General features: G+C 41.1%; 1 protein-coding gene and 1 pseudogene across 1 annotated transcript; both read left to right on the top strand.

Annotated features, from left to right (window-relative positions):
- Positions 1-2,721: 2,721 nt before the first annotated feature.
- The window catches only part of LOC141332905 (membrane-spanning 4-domains subfamily A member 15-like), a 29,469-nt pseudogene continuing 11,042 nt past the window's right edge, over positions 2,722-21,148 (top strand).
- On the top strand, positions 5,074-9,215 carry LOC141333976 (membrane-spanning 4-domains subfamily A member 5-like). Its single transcript, XM_073839128.1, has 7 exons — positions 5,074-5,250; positions 6,275-6,385; positions 6,471-6,539; positions 7,984-8,124; positions 8,496-8,612; positions 8,750-8,830; positions 8,972-9,215. The coding sequence occupies exons 1-7, from the start codon at positions 5,077-5,079 to the stop codon at positions 9,044-9,046; spliced, it is 768 nt and encodes a 255-aa protein (XP_073695229.1). The 5' UTR covers positions 5,074-5,076; the 3' UTR covers positions 9,047-9,215.

Consider the following 21,148-nt stretch of genomic DNA (forward strand, 5'->3'; position numbering starts at 1 on the left):
CGTACTCAGACCCACAAGTGAATGAGGAACAAAGCTTCCATCTGCAGCTTTAACAGAAGCCCCAGCTCCCAACTCGTCTGCAGTGGGCGCAATAACAGCTAAATTCCCCAACGCCGATTCAATTTTTAAAACCCCAGTCGACACCAAATTCTCCTGTACAACATCACGAATAACTTGCTTAGTGGCCACTTTAGATATAGGTATATCATAATAATCTGCGACAAGAATGAGATCAGATTTACGACACGTCTGTAAAGCCTCAATCGTAGGAGTTTGCTTAAAAGCCTCAATAGAAAACTCCATAATTTCTTCTCCCCCCCGACACAAGTAAGAATCGCCAATCAGAAAAAAAAGTAAAGAATACTTACCAGCAAAGTAGACTAATCATAAGAAAATGGCCAAATAGGAAAAACGAACGAGCCCCCAATTATTACGTCCGCTAGGGGTAAGACGCAATAAAAATAGACTCTCATCAAGCCGTCAGACCAAACACACGAAAACAACATTAATTGATTATTTGATTTATTTAAAAGATGAGAAAAAACATTTAGTTTAGTGGTTCTTATAGACTTCAGAGAGACCCAAGGCCCAAAACAACAAACAAAATCAAACTAAAAATAAATCACACTAAATAACCTTCAAAAGAAGATAAGAAAAATAAATTACAAAAACCTTACCTAACTACACTTACAAAAACATAAAGAACGAATTCAAACAAAAGAGCAGGTCTCTCCTACAAAGACCACATAATTGGAACATAAGTAAAGGATGAACAATGATCTTTGGTCTGGCGGCTGACGGAGTCTGGAACAGCGCGACCGGCCCGAAGTCACACCCGCTCCTTCTGGATAAGCGGAAGAGGCGTTTTAAAAGGACCGCCGATTGACGTCCAATAACCGCTGATAGGCGGTGCCACAACTGGCAAATCAGCGGCGATCTAACAAAAAACAAGAATGAATAAGAAAAACATAACAAATACAGAATACAACAACATAAAAACACATAACGTAACAGTGAGCCATTTTCAGAAAGTAGGATGTCATAATTTAAATGTTTACTTCAATACTATCAGCCACATGTGGGCCACATAAGGGCCATCAGCTCTTTACAGAAGAATACCATATAATCATTTATCAGCCACATATGTTTTCATGATTTGGCTCATTTTGGGTTGGCTTATGGCACTGTTTTGGTTGAGTTCTGGCTAAAAAGATGTGGCCCAGGTTTGGGCTGGCGAACAAATACTTGTCTGGGCCACACTATAGCTGTTGATATGGGCCAAAGAAAATTTTTAGTCTTTCCTCTGAGAACTGCTCCCACTGGAGGGAAATTTAATGGCAACAGTACATATATTGGTCTACGTCAGTTCTTTTCCTAACCTTCTTGAGAAATGATGCAACTGAACGGCCTAATGTGAAATATCCTGACATCTACAACTATTTGTGTCTTTAAACTTGTTTATTTTGAGTTGACAGCTTATAAAAATGTAGTTTTGTGTTTTGTGTTTTTTTTTTTTTTAGCAGATTTTAGATTCTGCTCAAGCAGGCAGCTTCCCGCAATACAAAAAAAATGCTTTTCTTACTTAGATTTTTTTTGTTTTGTCTTCCATTCACCTTCTTCAAGAGCTTCCCTGAATGCTCACTCTTAGACGTTGGGCTTAGTTGCCCTTTTGTTATTTTCTTTTCGTTTCTTTTTCTGTTTCTTTTGTTGCGATTGTATTTTCATTGTTTTTTTTTTTTTTTTTTTGCTTATAATTCAAATATTGCTTTGTTGGGATGTAGGGTTCGGATACCATTTATTTAGTTTGTTATATTCTTTGTCTTCGTTTAAAGCGTTAGCTAGTTAGAGTAGATAATCAGTATTTTCTTTTTCTTTTTTGATGAGATTAGAAAGAGATTAGGGCTTTGTTTAAGACTGAAGTTTGCCCTGTTCAGTTTATTTCAATTTTCTATATTGTAACAAACTCCCGTAAACCAAGGCCACGTCTAAGAGTTGTTTCTGTTGCGGTCTGGCCCATTTGCACTGCAAAAAATGCCTTTCTTACTTAGATTTTTTTGACGTTTCCAGCCAAAATATCTCAAAATTCTTAAATCAAGAATGATTTTCTAGACGAGTAATAATTATTTTCTTGTTTTCAGAAAAAACAAACAAGTCAAAATTAAGTGAGTTTTTGCTTAGAACAAGCAAAATAATCTAACAGTGGGGTAAAATATATATATATTTTTTTCAAACTGAAAACAAGATTATTTTTCTTACCCCATTGGCAGATTATTTAGTTTGTTTCAAGAAAAACACACTTAATTTTTACTTGTTTCTTAAATCAAGAAGGATTTTTTAGACAAGTAAAAATCATTGTCTGGTTTTCAGAAAAAAAGAGTTAAAAATTAAGTGAGTTTTTGCTTGAAACAAGCAAAATAATCTGCCAATGGGGTAAGAAAAATAATGTTATTTCAAGCAGACAACTCGATTATTTTGTTTACCCCATTGGCAGATTATTTAGCTCGTTTCTAAGCAAAAACTCACTTAAATTTAACTTCTTTTTTTCTGAAAACAAGACAATCATTTTTACTTATCTAGAAAATACTACTTGATTTCTGAATTTGTAGATATTTGGGCTGGAAACGAGACAAAAACTCTAAGGAAAGCATTTTGTTTTTGCAGTGCGCAATACAAAGTCAATGGGGAGCGTGGGCGTGGCCTAAATGCGCTCTGTCTCTATGGTGTTTGTAATGCTCCACATGGAAATCGAAACTAAGTTTGAGATCGTCGTGTGATAAAGACACAATTTCTGAACGCTGTAAACAAAAGCCTGTAAGTTCCGTCTTATTTATCGGTAAATCCAGTATGTCCTTTTCATAACTTACATGATACTGCCATATAAATGTAGCGAAATGTGTGTGTTTAATATACTTACAGTTGAAATGTGTTTATTCGAGAAGTCAGGGACAATTTATGAATAGCTAACGTTTACTATTATTTACATTTATGCGAATTATAATCCAGTGCTTAGAAGTGAGAGTATATGACGTTTCTGGTCACAAAAAAAACATTATTTATTTTAATATTTACGTTACATACAGTAAATTAAGTGGAAGAAAGGGGGCGGAATCAAGGAAGCTCAACAAGTCTGGACTCGAATGTAATCCTCCCGTATTTTCCCGTTAGATTGGACGCGGCGTTTTGTAAATCTACCATCCGCTTTACGCTTTTTTAACTTCACAAAACAACTCGTTTTACTCCTTGATATTGCAAACTGGCTTTTATTATCACATTATTTTAATGTTTTGTCTAAGCACAATGGTTGCTAGCACAAACAATTTGACAGTTTACTGTTATTCTTCCCGTTATCCGCTAAAGCCGCTAAAGCCGCTAAAGAAACGGAAGTCACAAGATTATTTTGGTTTAATTTCTGGTTTTGTTTTGTTTTGCAATGAGAATTTACCACAGACAACTATTACCAATTTCTGACCTAAAAAACCACTGGGCTGGGCAATTTACAAAAAGAGAACGGATAACTTCAGAACATCTGTTTTTATGATTTAATGCAGGTGACTTATCAAATGTTTATGCTGATGCTTTTATCGCCTACTGTATAACTTTTAATACATGGATTTCTAAAATCAAAAGACTTATTAAAGCCTGCTGTATCAAGTATATGACAACACAAAAAAACACATGCAAACTTTTTTCTATCATATTTTGTCAAACGGCAAAAAAATGTTATTTTTTGTTTTAAAAGTGGTTATCTGACAGTGACTCTTTATTTATTTCATGCTTTACAGTGTTAGTAACAAGTTTAAATATGTGACCCTGGACCACAAAACCAGTCTTAAGTAGCACAGATATATTTGTAGAAAAAGCCAAAAATATATTTTATGGGTCAAAATTATCAATTTTTCTTTTATTCCAAAAATCATTAGCACATTAAGTAAAGATCATGTTCCATGAAAATATTTTTGTAAATTTTCTACCATAAATATATAAAAACTTGATTTTTGATTAGTAATATGCAAGGCTAAGAACTTCATTTGGACAACTTTAAAGGCAATTTTCTCAATATTTAGAATTTTTGCACCCTCAGATTTCATATTTTCAAATAGTTGTTTCTCTATTTTAACAAAAAATGTATCAATGGAAAGCTTATTACTCAGCTTTCAGATGATGTAAGAATCTCAAAGGTTCGCAATCGCAAGGTTGTCCCAGGTAGAAAAAAAAGGATAAGTGCCATCCTAGTTGAGCTTTTTTTTTTCAGTAGAACAGAAGCCTAAAAAAAACAAGTCACATATACAGTGCTATGCTTTTTTTTTAGAATTCTTTGATAAATAAGTAAAAAAATGGCATTTACTCACAATAGAAATCAATTATATTAATAATAATACACGCTACTGTTGACGAGTTTGGGGTCAATAATTTATTTCCTCTCCTAGAGTCATTACTCAACTCCTTTGGATTCAGATGTTTATATTTCTATAAAATGTCAGTCTGTGTGCTGTGCAATGTTCATACATGCAATGCTGCATTTAAAAAACAAACAAAAAAAAAAAAAAAAACATCAGTTGTCATCAGATTTTTGAGTTGAGATTTCTCAGTAGAAATAAAGAATCTGCTGGTACATAATTTAAAACTGAACGGATTAACATCATAATCACTGCCATAGAATTAATAATCACACCAGATACAGTGTTATGTTACATTAATATGTATTTTTTACCAGTTCGTTCAGATATTTTTCATTTTTTAAAGTGAGGAAACTGTCTTGAGCTGCAGCCTCTTTTCATCTCCTCATCTCTGATCTTCATTCTCATCCTAAACTCTTCTTCCTCTTTTCCCCTCTCCCTCTTTAAACTTTCTCTGTTTCCTCCAGCTCTCTCAAGTGGGTCAAAACCTCACTCTCTCCTGAAAAATATCATTACAGATTTGAAGCAACACGATTACATTAAAGAAACATCTACGTAAGTTTACACTGACTGGAAATGCTCAAAAAGCATCAGTTGTTTCCTGTATTATGAGCTGTTTCATAATCATATTGTTCATATTTTGATTCACTATGGTTTTCTACAGGTACGGGAAACCAGAATGTCCCATACAGTCATACCTGTGAACTCTTCAACGCTCGTCATCCAGTTTCAACCACCAACACAAACGACGGTGACAAATGCTCCAGTGCCTGTTTATGTCCAACAGGTGGCAGGAGTTTCACCTCTTCAAGGACTTCAGGCATTTCTGAAAGGCCAACCGAAAGCCCTTGGGGTAAGAAATGTCTCAAACTCTTTTCTGCATCTGTATCTCTGTGGGGTAAACACAATAGCAAAGCATACACTCTTTTTATTAAGGAATGTGAGTTTCTGCCTTGGTGATAATGCAGGAAAGTAACCAGACATTTCGAGTTTTCAGTAACAATTAGTCTACTAGAGACGAGTAATGAACCCAAATGCAGTTCATTATAATCCAATACAAACAAATACAAAAACAAAGACTTGACTTGAGTTGACTTTCAACAACAGCAGGGTTACAAACATTCAATACACGACCAAAGACAAGGGCAACATGAGGGCTATATATAACAAACAAAAAGAGTCACATGACATAAACCAACCAATTGAGAACATGACACATGATTAGAACAACCAGTCAGAACATGAAACATTGAACAAAGGAACCAATACTGCCCTACAAAGGCAAAGTGCAGTAACTACACCAACACTGAAACTGAGAAAAATGCCTTTAAAGTTTTTACACCATATTAGTTTGGATTTTGTAGTTACTGCAATTTTGACACTCTTGCTATATAACACTTGCGCACGTAGAAGAAAACGGACAGAGTTCTCCTCCAGATCACATAATTCAGTGGAGAATTAATAGAAATTATATTAAGAACACGTGAGAATAGCCATCTGTTCTCAGATGCGATGATAACAAGAGTGCATCCTCCTCTCTCTCGTAATACTCCTCTTATGTGTTTGTTTACACTGGTTTTCGAAACCGTTCTCATCCTTTTTGGACAAATCTCATTGGACAGCTGTGTTTTCACTTTGCAAATCTGAAAAGATTCATCGGACTGGTTGTTAAAATAAAATTAGCTTTTCCGTGCTCATAATTTGCAGCCCAGGAATACGTAAGGGGAAAGGAACCACATGACAAAACAGGGACCATGACTATGACAGAATAGAAGTTACAGAACTACAGCTGCCATTAATCTATATTGTATATTGTTTAACTATATGAAAGACTGTCATCGTACTCACACTTTCTGCTTTATTTTTGTTCTTCACAGACGGTCCAGATAATGATCGGTGTGCTGACTCTCCTGTTTGGCATTGTGTCTTCAGTTTACGCACAGTCCATCTTTGTCTTTAGTGGTATTCCTTACTGGGGATCTGTCATCGTAAGAAACAATTATACTATTTGTCTTTTCTAATACAATCTACCTATTCCAACGCAAGTCTACATTTTTGTCTTTCTCTTCTCAGTACATTTCCGCTGGTGCACTCTGTATTTCTGCAGAAAACAAGATTAATTCACCCTCCAGTTTGTGTCTGGTATGTACACAGCCCTTATTACTTGTAAGGGTCCAAGTACCATGCTGGAAGTGCAGAAAGTGTTCTGTTGTGTTTATGCTGATTTTCTGTACTGGTTTACACTTTCAGCAATAGGCTCTGAGAAAGCTGATCATCAATGACAACTCCAAGGTTTCTAGCTGATTTTAAAAGGAGTTATGGTTGATGTGTCTAACTGGATGGTGAAATTGTGAACCACAAGCAGTTCTGTCTTGGCAAGGTTGATGGTCCTTCATCCAGCGAAAAATGTCTGTTAGACAAGCTGAGATGCGAGCAGCTATCATCAGATCATGAGGATGGGATGAGAGGTAGAGTTAAGTGTTGTTAGCATAGCAGTGATATGAAAAGCTATGTTTCTGAATGACAGAACCTAGTGATGCCATGTAGACAGAGAAGAGAAGTGGTCCAAGAACTGAGCCCTGAGGCACCCCAGCAGTTAGATTAGCTTGGACACCCCACCTCTCCAAGAAACCTTGAAGGACCTATCTGAGAGGTAAGAATCAAACCACTGAAGTGCAGTTCCTGAGATGCCCTTTGCCAATAGGGTTGATAGGACAGATCTGGTGGTTAACGGTGTCAAAAGCAGCGGACAGATCCAGCAAGATAGGTATAGAAGATTTGAAAGATACTCTTGCCAGTCTTAGGGCTTCAACAACTGAGAGCAAGGCAGTCTCAGTTGAATGTCCACTTCTGAAACCAGACTGATTGCTGTCCAGGAGGTTGTTCTGTTTGAAAAAAAGACTAAGACTTGGTTGAACACAGCTTGTTCAAGTGTTTTTGCAATGAAAGGGAGAAGGGAAACCGGTCTGTAGTTCTCAAATAGAGATGGCTTAAGGTTGGGTTTCTTTAATAGATGGATATATGAGCTTGATAAAATGCTTAAATGAGATGGAATAGGATCAGTTGGACAAGTAGTAGTTTGATTAGAAAGGATGAGTTTGGAGACTTCTGTCTCAGAGAGTGAAGAGAAGGACGTGAACGAGTGTGTGTTTGCAGGTAAGATGTGCTTGACAGTTTGTGATGAGGAGAATTGTACGCTAATGGTTTTGATTTTAGCAATGAAGAACATGGCAAAGTTGTCAGCTGTTAGAGTTGATGAAAGAGGACAAAGACAAATTGTTAAGTTTGTTGTGTAAGTATGTCCTCTTAGCAGTGGAGACATCAGCAGAGAAGGAAGAGAGGACTGACTGATAGACATTAAGGTCGGTAGGATTTTTTGATTTGCACCAAACCCTTTCAGAAGCCCTGAGCTTAGAATGATGTAAGGGGCAGAAAGGGTTGTATGGGCAGACAGTGCCTAAACAAGATTTAAGAGTAGAGCAGAAAGTATCAGTAGCATATACTTTTCTATCTACATTAACATGTTAACCCAATGTTTTTAAGTTTTCACTAATTTATTAATTTATGTTTTGTTTTCTGCTTGTAGGTGAACGCTTCACTTGGAATGAACATTTTCAGTATTATAACCTCAGGCATTGCCATTATTTTACTTTCACTGGATTTGGTTATATGGCCATACAGTTACTGCAGTGGTTATAACTGTTATTATTTACAGACACAGTATGAGGTTTGTAATCAACTTTTATATTCACTAGGGATGCACTGAAATAGCATTTTCGGTTTTTTGTTAAAAGAGAAAAATTGCTAAAAATACCAAAAATATTTAAAAAGGAACGCGTAAAAATATTTACAAAAGCTATTTTTCATTACTGAGTTTGTTAGTCAAATTTATATCCCAAATGTTTTGCATGTGTATGAGAATTCACAGATAAAGGACCCAAATTGTTATTTATCTGTACAATGGAAGCTGGAGGTCCAAAAGCTATAATGCATATATAAGAGTTTCCCTTTCAGGAACAAAATTATTCAATCACAAAACATGATTTACTAAGGTTCGCACCAGTCAGTTTAATGTGTTAATGTTGATTTTTCTTTCAGACACTTTTCAGGGGAATCAGAGGTGTGCTGTTGGTATTCGCCTTGCTTGAGTTTATCATCTCCATCTGTCTGTCAGCATTTGCTTGTAAAGCCAACCGCTGCTGTTGTCCTTCTCAGGTGAGTATTGAGCCAAATCAGGGGTTTCTGAACTTTGCCACATAACATTGTATTTCATTATTTGTCAGGGATTTATCATTAAAACACATTTTCTTGTAGAACTCAGTTCTTACACATTCCTAATTCTTTTTCCAAAGGTGCAGTTCCTCCAGCAGGTTTTACCACCACAGTCCTCTGATTTCAGGCCCATTCATTTCCAGGATCTTAACAGCTCAGAGGTAAGAGAAACTTGTAGCACCAGATTAGTTGGACTTTGAGTAAAATGGTAAAGAATAAAACATTTTTGAATTAAGTTATTTTCAATAAATAAGCAGTCAAGGAATAAAGCTGATCATAGTGGGGTTTTTTTTTTCTTGCAGATCCCTTTGGCCAGCAGCTCTTCCATTCAATACCCGCCTGAAGACGCTCCTCCACAATACAGCGAATCCAAATAAATATGAATAAGTCCCTTAAGAAACAAAATATATGGGAATGTATAAGAAAATATTATTTGATATATTAATCTCACTTTATTGTTTGCTTAGTTACACATTTTACATATATATTTGGATTGTATAAAAAAGTGTGCACTGAAAACAAAAATTAAAGTTTTGTTAAAGCTTTGTCCCATTCCCTTTATATGAATTACTGAAATATTATGAACTAAAGTTCAAAAGACATAATCAGATATAGAGGCAAATGTACAGCATGCAAACATGCATGACATATATAACTGGATCAATCCTTAGTCTTATATTGAATCAGTCATCAGTTTAGACTAGAATAAATCATTCAAAATGAACCAAAAGTCAATTTTCAGTGGGGATGATCCAACGCTCTCCATTGACTTTGTATTGCAGGAAGCTGACTCCGTAAAGGTGTTTACTGTACACCTTGTCTCACAGCAGCTTTTAGACATTGTTCTGTTTTTGTAAATGAAATAAATAAAGTTTATTAAATGAAACACTGAATATAATTACAAACAAACAAAAACCAGGAGCATAAAACGAGAACATGTAACATTACACTAGAAACATGGGGGAAAAACACTAGGAAAACAAAACAGGACAGGGCAAAATACTGACATTACACCCCCCTCCCCAAAAGGCGCGTCTCGCGCCGTCTAACATCCATAGGGGAGGGAGGGTGGGCGCCCTGGAGACCACTAGACAGGGATACAGGAAACACAGGATACAGGGGTGGTCTCCAGGGCGGATCAGGGAGTTCCGGAGGCCATGGCCGGGTAAAAAGTCCAGGTGGCCATGGCGGATCTGGGGGCTCAGGAAGCCATGGCCGAGTAAACAGTCCAGGTGGCCATGGCGGATCTGAGGGCTCAGGAAGCCATGGCCGAGTAAACAGTCCAGGTGGCCATGGCGGATCTGGGGGCTCAGGAAGCCATGGCCGAGTAAACAGTCCAGGTGGCCATGGCCGATCAGAGGAGTAGCCCCATCCCCCCCCCCAAAAAAAATTTTCTTGGGGGAACTTAAGGCATAGTCCACCCAGGAGAGCACAGAAGGGCGTGCTGGAGAAAGCGCCGGCTCTGGAGGGGGCACTGGAGGCGACACCGGCTCTGGAGGGGGCACTGGAGGCGACTCCGGCTCTGGAGGGCGCGCAGGAGAGAGCTCCGGCTCTGGAGGGCACGCAGGAGAGAGCCCAGGCTCTGGAGGACGAGCAGGAGGGCGCGTTGGAGGCGTCGGCTCTGGACGGCGCTCTTGAGGAGCATGCTCTGGACGGCGCTGTCACTGGAGGGCTGGGCGGAACCAGCGGAGACTCAGGGAGGCTGGGCGGAACCAGCGGAGACTCTGGGAGGCTGGGCGGAACCAGCAGAGATTCTGACTTGGCGGTAGCCATTTTGGGTGCAGATTCAGGCTTGGCGGCCATCTTGGCCAGGGACTCAGCAACAACAGCCATCTTGGCCAGGGATTCAGGCTTGGTGGCCATCTTGGCCGGGGACTCAGGCTTGGCGGCCATCTTGGCCGGGAACTCAGGAACAATGGCCATCTTGTACGGTTTAACATGAAACAGAACAATATTAGTCTTGTATTACTTTTGTACAGTATAATGTAGGTGTTTATATATTCCTATTTAAATAATTTACATAAAACATGTATTTATTTACATATATAATAAAAAAATAAATATTATAACAAGATTAACCACTTAATTGTAGAAAAAATACTACAATTATTATTTTTAAACTAAATATAATTTTTCTTCAAATTAAAACACATAATAATTTCTAAAAAAAAAAAAAAAAATAGCAAAAGATTGTAGAGCCCTATTGTTCAAAATGTTAAAACAGAGAGTTTTGGACTTATTTTTCCACTGAAATGAATGTTTTCGTTATTACACAAAGTAGGCTAAAGTACTGCGAAAAAAATAACGTGGTTACATGGTTTAATAATTTTTTGTTATTAAAATTGAAAAATGTTGAAAAGTTCCTGTTTCAAAGTTTACAGATAGATGGCTAATTTGTATGCCATTGAAATGTTCAGTGTTCATGTAAACTGTTTAATAAACACTTCTGGCACTTTTTTCGAGTCTCTTTATTAGTTTTGTTTTTCCTGTAAATGATTCAATAAATACAGCACCGTGCCATTCATACCGAGGTATTACCGTACCGTGAAGTTTTGATACTGTTACATCCCTAGTAGGATCAGTAAAGTTGAGATCGTTTCTATAGCAACCGGGACTCCTAACGGCAGCTGCAGTGATGCGCTGACTTTACTAATTAACGATTGGCTCTTTCACTGAGAAGGCGGGGCTTCGCAGCAATAATGAGTGTTGCATTTTTCTCCATTCAAAACTATACGAGTGACAAGTCTTGGGTATTCTATCGTCTTTGATGTAGTTTCAAAGGGCTCTAAACTAGAGGTCTTCAACCCTGCTCTTGGTGACCCACTATCCTGAATACTTTAACTACACCCTTAAACTCAGCAATGTTCTCCATATAGTAGACTTCTATGGTGCTTCTTGATCCCAGACGAGGAAGAAGGGTCTTTTCTAGCGAAACGATTAGTCATTTTCTAAAAATGCTCAACTCTGTGCACTCGGTTTAAGACAGTTAGGGTATGTCGAAAAACTCCTATCTTATTTTCTGCTACATCACTGTATTACCTTTTTTTTTGTAAAGGCCTTTTGACCTTCTTTGCATGTTCACTTTGTAAACATTGGGTCGGTACTTCTGCAGCGATATAGCACAATTTTGAAATTGGAGGAGAAAATGAGATACATTTTTCCTCAGCTGGTATTATTTAGAGACATTTGAAGATGCATTTTGGAAGTTCAAACTCACTGGGACCATAATAGTCCACTCTATGGCGAACAATGCTGAAATGTTATCCTCAAAAAAACAATTTCTTTACATGCAGCACCACAGTGTTTTGGGCATCCCAAGTTTGAGTCCTGGCTTGCAGACCTTTCCTGATTTTGTTCTATCAAAATAAAGGCAAAAACAAAACAAAAAAATATCTATCTTTAAAAAAAAGTTGGTCAGGATTATTAGGTTATACTTGAACTTGAGGCCTGTGTTCAAGCTGTGTGCTTTCTGATAGACATTTTCTCCCTTTGCTAGAACTAAAAAATAATTGTGCAAACAATAATTCAACAAACCTGTTTGTCGCAAAATAATCCACCTCACACTTTATACTGTGCTTGTGCTTTCGATAAAAGCGTCTGCTAAATGGCTAAATGCAAATGTGAATTAACTATGAAGTTGCAAACTTAGAGACCAATTAATCATGTGTGAATTACCAAAGACTGTATGTCTTTTAACAGTGTTTAGCAAAACGTCATGTTTAACTGCTTCAAGAACAGCAACATTACCATCTGCTGGGAAATGTCATGTAATGCAGTGAAATTAAGAAATCCAGATTAAGGTTACAGTGAGGTTTATAAACCTGTAATACTGAAACGGTCTGCCAGTATTATTGCATGTGTGACATCTCACAATAAGAAGGCATAAAACATTATGTGTATTTTTTTCCAGTTTGCTCAAGTTTTACCACCACAGTCCTCTGATTTCAGATCCATTCATCTCCAGGATCTTAACAGCGCAGAGGTAAGAGAAGCTTGATCCCCAGTTTAATTAGACTTTGAGTAAAATGGTCAAAAGAAAAAATATAATATGTATGTTTTTTTTTCCTGCAGATACCTGCGGCCAGCAGCTCCTCCACAATACAACGAATGCAAACAAATATATGAATAAGTGGACAGTATTTCCTAATGAAACTAAATATGTGGCAATGCATTACAAAATATAATGCAATATATTAAATAATATATTTCTATATATTGTTGTAGAAACTAGTGCTTATACTTAACAACATACTGCACCACAATAGCTTTATTAAAACACTCAGTTTCTATATAAATGTCACATTTCTGTCTATGTACACTGGTTTCTTCCATTGTCTCCCCCTGTCGATCTGTTTGTTTTGGTTTCGCCCTCGTTATCGTCATTACCTTCACCTGTCTTTGATTAATCAGCCACCCCGACACAAGTATAATTTTATCACATGTACATCTATTTAACGTGACTGTTACGGGTTGCTGGGAGATGAGGAGCCAGAGTGAAACTCGGGGAACCAGGGATAAATCAAACAATGTATTTATTAACTTACATCAAGAATCCATGAAACGCAACAACCAAAATTAACATTAAGAAGACACAATGAAACTGAGGGGCAAACGACTTATAAAGGGACTAATGACAGACAGGTGTACTCAATAATCAGGGAGAAACCAAATTCAACAGAACAACAGGGGAAGACAATGGGAGAAACCAAAACAGAACAGTCCAATAAACAGAAACACAAGGAGACATGTAACAGTTACGAATGTTATTAAAATATTCTCTGTTTTTAAAAATACATTAAACAACTTTTATAATAATTGATTGTTATTGATAGTATTTCTTTGCATAAGTGTTGTAATCCTGCCGTTGTGTATGTGTGATACTTTCGTGCAACACAGTCATTTTCCCAATGCCCATTATCTCTATTTTATAAGAGAACATGCCAGCTAAGAAAGAAACCACTTGATCAGATAATAATTGCTGTGTTTTGTAAGTCTCATACAGTATGAGTTAGTGTACTTTATTACAGTTAGGAAAGGAAAGGAGGTGAAGTGAGGCCAAGTATGGTGACCCATACTAGGAATTTGTGCTCTGCATTTAACCCATCCATGTGCACACACACAGTAGTGAACACACACCCGGAGCAGTGGGCAGCCATTGCTGCGGCACCTGGGGAGCAGTTGGGGGAACGGTGCCTTGCTCAAGGGACTCACCTCAGTCGTGGTATTGAGGGTGGAGAGAGTGCTGTACATTCACTCCCCCCACCTACAATCCCTGCCGGACCTGAGACTCGAACCTGCAACCTTTACAAGTCCAACTCTCTAACCATTAGGCCACGGCTGCCCCAATGACTCTTACAGTACATTACCTCACAACTGACTGGACTCTAGTGTCAGAGTCTTTAGTTCCTTTCTCATTACATAACAACTGTCCATATTTATGCACAGCTCAAAACATTCATCAACCAATCAGGTTCAAGCATTCAACAGCCCCCTAGAATCATACAGTTCAATTTGACTGAGCCTGCAATACTGTTTTAACATCATCAATACAATCTGTTTCTAAATGTGGAGGTAACCCTGATAGCACACGTATATCTCAGAGACTTTGCACTTTTGCATCTTTCAGAGTTTGCATTTACATCTGACAGACGTAGTTTGCTCATCTGCAATACATCTATTAGTAATTTCCCATCAGATGTCAAATAGACGTCTATTAGATGTCTTTAAGATGTTCTTGAATCAGAATGTAGGTAAAACTGACATCTTACAAACGTCTGCAGACGTTTGTACACAGCAGATGCTTTCCAGATCAAGAGGTCTTTAACAGACATCTTGCAGATGTACGTGTGCTATCTGGGAATGGTCGATGCAAGGATCTTGAGCTCCAGACTTAAGCAAGGCATCTTCTTAAACCCTGATAGCACACGTACATCTCAGAGACATCTATTTGACATCTGCAAGTCGTAGTTTGCTAATCTGCAATACATCTATTGGACGTTTCCTATCAGATGTCTAATAGATGTCTGTAAGATGTTTATGAATTAGAATGTATGTAAAACTGACATCTTACAGACGTCTGCCAGACGTTTGTACACAGCAGATGCTTTCCAGATCAAGAGATCTTTAACAGACATCTTGCAGATGTACCTGTCCCTGATAGCACACATACATCTCAGAGATGTCTATTTGACGTCTGCATTTATATCTGCAAGACATCTGCAAGACGTAGTTTGCTCATCTGCAATACGTCTATTAGACGTTTCCCATCAGATGTCAAATAGACGCCTATTAGATGTCTTTAAGATGTTCTTGAATCAGAATGTATGTAAAACTGACATCTGCCAGACGTCTGCCAGATGTTTGTACACAGCAGATGCTTTCCAGATCAAGAGATCTTTAACAGACATCTTGCAGATGTATGTGTGCTATCGGGGGTGCTATCTGGGAAGATCTCTTGATCTGGAAAGCATCTTCTGTACACAAATGTCTGGCAGACATCTGTAAGATGTCAGCTTTACATACATGCTAAATCATAAACATCTAATAGACATCTATTTGACATTTTATAGGAAACATCCAATAGACGTATTGCAGATGAACAAACTACATCCTGCAGATGTAAATGCAGACGTCAAATAGGCATCTTCGAGATGTACATGTGCTATCAGGGGAATATTTTACCATCCAGGATTGTAGTTTTGTTGTTTCCCTGATAGCCCACTTACATCTCAGAGATGTATATTTGATGTCTGCATTTACATCTGCAAGATGTAGTTTGCTCATCTGCAATATGTCTATTTGATGTTTCCTTTCAGATGTCTATTAGATGTCTTTAAGATGTTTATGAATTAGAATGCATGTAAAACTGACATCTTACAGACATCTGTTAGACATTTGTACACAGCAGATGCTTTCCAGATCAGACATCTTGCAGATGTACACACAGAAAAAAATGGTGCTTCAGTGGTTCTTTGGTGTGATTGTGGTGCTATATAGCACTGATAGTGTGAAAAGAACTGGTCAAGCCCTTGTATGGTTCTTCAGCGGTTCTTTGGGGTCGTTAAAGTGCTATATAGCACCACTGCCATACAAAGAACCTGTTAAGCCTCTGAATAAGGATCTCTAACTCTCTCTCTAAGTGATGTTTTATTAACAAATTTCAGGAGGAGCTCGCGCAGATAATTAACACGGCCAATTCACCATCAGCAATCACACTCCCTACCCAATCACTCTCCCTATCCAATCACTACAGTCCCTTTAAATAACCAAGCAGTCCTACCTTCACTTATCTCTGATTTCAGCATTGGCACACCCAATTGCCGCAACATGTCCGAGATTCACTCGTCCTCCGAGGATTATTCCTCAGACGCCGATCATCCTGCAGCTCCTCCAGCCTCCATCCAGGTCGCCGCTCAGGCCACCAGCGCTCCGCAGGATCCACCAATCGAGCCCGCGGCTGCATCACGGGCCGCAGGCCCTCACGCACCGCCGCTGCTCGCACCCCGAGATGCCAGCTCACGCCGTCTCCACCACCTTCCAGACGTCGGGCATCTTCCCCAGTGTCCTCCTACGGTTCAGCCTTCTCCTGCACCCCGACCAAGGAAAAATGGACCGTAGCTGAGCTTCGCAAGGCGCTCACCAGTGCCGGCGTCGTCTTTACACGCCGTTCCTCTAAAGCGGATCTCCTCGCCCTCTACTCATCTCTCCAACAGCAGGAAAAGCCTAAATCTACCCCTCCCACCAGGGCTTCAGGCAGAGCGCGCTCAGGCCGCAGCGCCCCCTACTCCACGTCAGGACGCAGCAGAAGGCCGTCACTGAGTTTGGGCCACGCCCCGGACACCGCAGTCTCCAGCCATGGCCACCCTGCTCGACCTTCGAAGCGGGAGCTCGCTGCTCATGCTGGCAGAGAGCCAGCCATCGCCTCCACGAGCCGCCGCAGCAGCACGAACTCGCCCACTCCAGCGGCCGATTCCCGTCCGCAACCCGTGCCTCTCCTTTCTCTCCCCTTATCATGGCCTGCAGCTCCGCCTTCCGCTCATAGCACGAGCATTCCCCCGCTCATGCCACAAGCACCGGTGCCCCTTATTCCCCCTCTCTCCCCCCCCCCTTTCCCGTTTCAGGAGACGGCCGCAGCTCAGGCTTACCGCCACAATCAGTCCCTGCAGCCACTTTCCCTCCTCCCCAGGCCCATCCTCCCTTCTCTTTGGCCTCAGCCACACCACTTCCAGCCCCGCCAAACGCTTTAGCACAGGAACCTCCCCCAGTTCCCAACTCCATCAGGACCCAGATACTAGCAGGTGCGGATGTTGATCTTTTCACCCTCTTGTCACCTATCTTACCATCACCAGCCGATCGCCAAATCAACTGTGGCGATTTTTCAGTCACTTTAAAAAATTCAGCACCCGTCCAGTCACGCATTCTGTCATTTGCCGAGTTTACCATCGCCTTCACCCGTTACGCAGAAGTCATCTGCACTGTCTTTCCCCACAGGAGACGCGAGCTCAGCGACTACCTCTCAATAATCGCTGAACTCGCCCTGTCAACGGCAGGTGCACCAGACAGCGCTGTCGTTTTATGCATGTGTGCAATTTTTGTGGCAGCGCTCATGCACGTCTAGTCTGCCCTGTCTATAAAGCTGCAAATAAAAACCAAAAAAGTTATTTATCGACTCCTGTAAATGTTTCCTGCTTACCTGCTGAATTGCTTCATCACCCTGACCCTCATTTTGTATGTTATGTTCTTTCAGGTCTCACACATGGATTCCACCCCGGTGCCTGAGCCTCCCCTCCCAAAAACTCATCTGCCCAAATCTCCACTCCAATGCCCCTCTCACCGAACCCGAAATAGTGGACGGCCTAATCAAAAAAGAAATAGACTCAGATTTCATGATACGCCCCTTTTCTGTCCCTCCCTTTAGCATCTATCGAGTCAGCCCCATCGGCGTTGCCACCAGAAAATTGAAATGAAAAAACGCCTCATAATTGATCTTTCATCTCCGCATAATTCCCCATTCCCTAGCATTAACAGCCTCATTCCGCTCGAAGAGTTTTCTCTTCACTATCACGACGTCGACCAAGCCACTACCTTGATTAAAAAGGCAGGTCGCGGTGCTTGGTTGGCCAAAGTCGACATTACTTCCGCTTTCAAAGTTATGCCCATCCACCCAGATTTCTGGCACTTATTTGGCATTCGCTGGAAAAACAAATTCTATTTTGCCATCCGCCTCACATTCGGTTGCAAAAACAGTCCAAAAATCTTCGACACACTGTCGGAGGCAATTTGCTGGATCCTCTCCAACAATTACAATTTACCCTATCTGATCCATCTTTTAGACAATTTCTTAATCATCTCACCCCCAGATTCCGTCCCAGCCGCACACCTCTTGACAACCCAAAAGCTTTTCTCAGAGCTCGGGATTCCCCTCGCCCAAGACAAAACCAAGGGTCCTAGCACTTCCATCGAATTTTTGGGCATCAATTTAGATTCCCAAAAATTCCTGGCTTCCCTGCCCAAAGAAAAGATTGACAGAACGATTCTAGTAGCTTCCACTCTGTTAACGAACTCTAGCTGTACAAAACGCGAGCTGTTATCCATTCTGGGTCATCTAAATTTTGCGATGCGCATCATCCCACAAGGCCGCCCCTTTATCTCCCATCTCCTCTCCTCCTCCGCCCACGCCCTTGAGGACCGTATTTCCATAACCGATTCTTGCCGCAACGAGCTCAGCTTATGGATTTCCTTCCTTAAACAGTGGAACGGCTTATCGTTCTTTTACAGCAATTTGGTTTCTTCCCCAATCGATATCGAATTATATACCGACGCCGCCCCCTCCGTCGGCTTCGGAGGTTTCCTCCGGGGCCGCTGGTTCGCTTCTACCTGGCCCCCCGAGTTGGCAGATTTGCCCCTCCAGCTATCATCCTCAGCGCTATTTGAGCATTACTCATTAGTGGCCACAGCTTCCCTATGGGGCAAAGAATGGTCCGCCACCAGCATCGTCTTCCACTGCGACAACGAAGCTACCGTGCACTGCATTGACAAAGGCCGTTCCCACTCCCCCGCACTCATGCCTTTGCTCAGACGTTTGATTTGGATTTCAGCTTGTGACCAATTTATCATAACTGCAAAACACATCCCCGGGTCAAAGAATCAAATCGCTGACTCTCTCTCTCGTTTTGCTTTTCAGAAATTCAGATCGCTGGCTCCAGAAGCGGACCCGCTCCCAACCCCAGTCCCTCCTTATTCAGAACTGATATTCCCGTAAACCACCCCCTAAGGCCTCTTCTCGAAGCATCCATCAACTCCATTCTCCAAGCAGTCTCCTCTAAGACTCTCCAATCCTATCTTACAGCATGGAAATGCTTTAAAACTTTCCACGCCGCCTACAGTTTACCTTTCCCCGATTTTTACTTGCTCACTGTCACCTCATTTATCTCCCATCTCAACTCCAATAAAAAACTCCAAGCCAGTTCCATTAAAGGATACCTAAGCGGAGTCCAGTTTTTCCACAAACTGTTATACGGCTCGCCTTCACCCCATATTTCCAATTCTCAGACATCCCTCCTCATCAAAGGTATACAAAAAACCCAGCCCAGCCACCCAGACCCCAGACAACCCATCACCCTAAAGATCCTGACCAAATGCATCTCCACCCTCCGTAAAGGTTGCCATGCTATTCATACCGCCCGCACATTAGACGCAATGTTTATCCTGGCTTTTTTCGGTTTTCTCAGATGCTCTGAACTCACCATTACATCTAGCTTCAACCCAGCTATCCACCCTACCATCTCCGATCTAGCAGTTCTAGACGGCGAAACCATCTCTTACTTCATAAAGCAAAGTAAGACAGACCAAACTAAGAAAGGCCATTATATATATATCTTTAACCTTCAATCACCCCTCCAACCTTTCCAAACCCTCCAAGCTTTCCTTCAGCTCAGGAAATCCCAATCCAGACTCCCCTCCGACCCTCTCTTTATAGATGATTCCAACCGCCCCGCCACACGCTTCTGGTTCCAAAAGCACCTCAAATCCATTTTGCTTCTCTCTGGCACCCCAGCTGACAATTTCTCCAGCCATTCATTCCGCATAGGCGCAGCAACCACAGCCGCCCAAAAAGGTCTCTCCCAACAGCAGATCCAAGCACTCGGCCGGTGGTCGTCAGAAGCTTTCAAGAGCTACATCCGATCAGACCACGCCTTCATCAAAGAAACCCATCAAACCCTAATCAGCCAACCCGTTTTAGCGCCAGCTCACCCCCTTCCACGCCATCTCTAGCCCGCTTCATCCATCCCCTCCGCGTCCTACCCCCATGGGACCTCTCGCTTCCACCCTAGGCTCTGCCTATTTTCTCCATTACGCGCAGCAATGCACGCACCCATTTTTACCCCTCACACGCAGCAACGCTGGCTCCTGTTGAAGCCCCCGCTTATTTCCCTACGCGCAGCAATGCGCGCCCCCGCTGGAGCCCCCCTTACGTACAGCAGTGCTCGCCCCGCTTTTCCTCTCACGCTCAGCAACGCATGGCTCCTGTTGAAGCCCCCGCTTATTTCCCTACGCACAGCAATGCGCGCCCCCGCTGGAGCCCCTCTTACGCACAGCAGTGCTCGCCCCGCTTTTCCTCTCACGCTCAGCAACGCATGGCTCCTGTTGAAGCCCCCTCTTATTTCCCTACGCGCAGCAATGCAAATTAACAAATTTCAGGAGGAGCTTGCGCAGATAATTAACACGGCCAATTCACCATCAGCAATCACACTCCCTATCCAATCACTCTCCCTATCCAATCACTACAGTCCCTTTAAATAACCAAGCAGTCCTACCTTCACTTATCTCTGATTTCAGCATCCCTCCCACCCCCCCCTTTTTATTTTTCTCTTCACCTCCAGCTAGGGGGAGCGCTATTGGGTTCGGGCCAAATGCCGAGCTCGGACCCCTCTCCCTGGGCAGGGGGAGTGCCCCGGGCTCGGGAATGACTACCGAGCTCGGAGCCCTCTCCCGGACAGCACGCCAAACACGCTTAACTTTTACGCCGTTTATTATATGTAAGAGCGAACTCGTGAACTCTTCAGTTGGGGAAGGGCTTAAAAATAACATTAACATACAGTGTATTTCCTGAAGATCTTTTTGCCCCTAAGGCCCCCATAAGGAAATATTTCCCACACAAGACCTTTTGACCTTATTAATGCATAAAAGTGATTCAAAACATTTTGCCATTGTAGTAACTATATTAACTAACATGCAAGTGGAGTAACATTAAAAATGGAGGATAATGGGGAGGTGGTGGGGAGCAACAAGACAGTAAGAGCTGTCAGTTGCAGCTTAAATTGTGTGATAGGAGGATGAGAGAATGCTAAAACATGGTCTTCAAATGAATGTAAACTGATAAGAGACTTTACAGTAGGTGTGTGCAAAGTCATTTAGCCTATATCGACATTATATCACAAACTAAAAAAGGAAATACTCATATATTTACTTTTCTTTGT

Source organism: Garra rufa, chromosome 4, assembly GCF_049309525.1.
Source record: "Garra rufa chromosome 4, GarRuf1.0, whole genome shotgun sequence".
Classification (NCBI taxonomy): domain Eukaryota; kingdom Metazoa; phylum Chordata; class Actinopteri; order Cypriniformes; family Cyprinidae; genus Garra; species Garra rufa.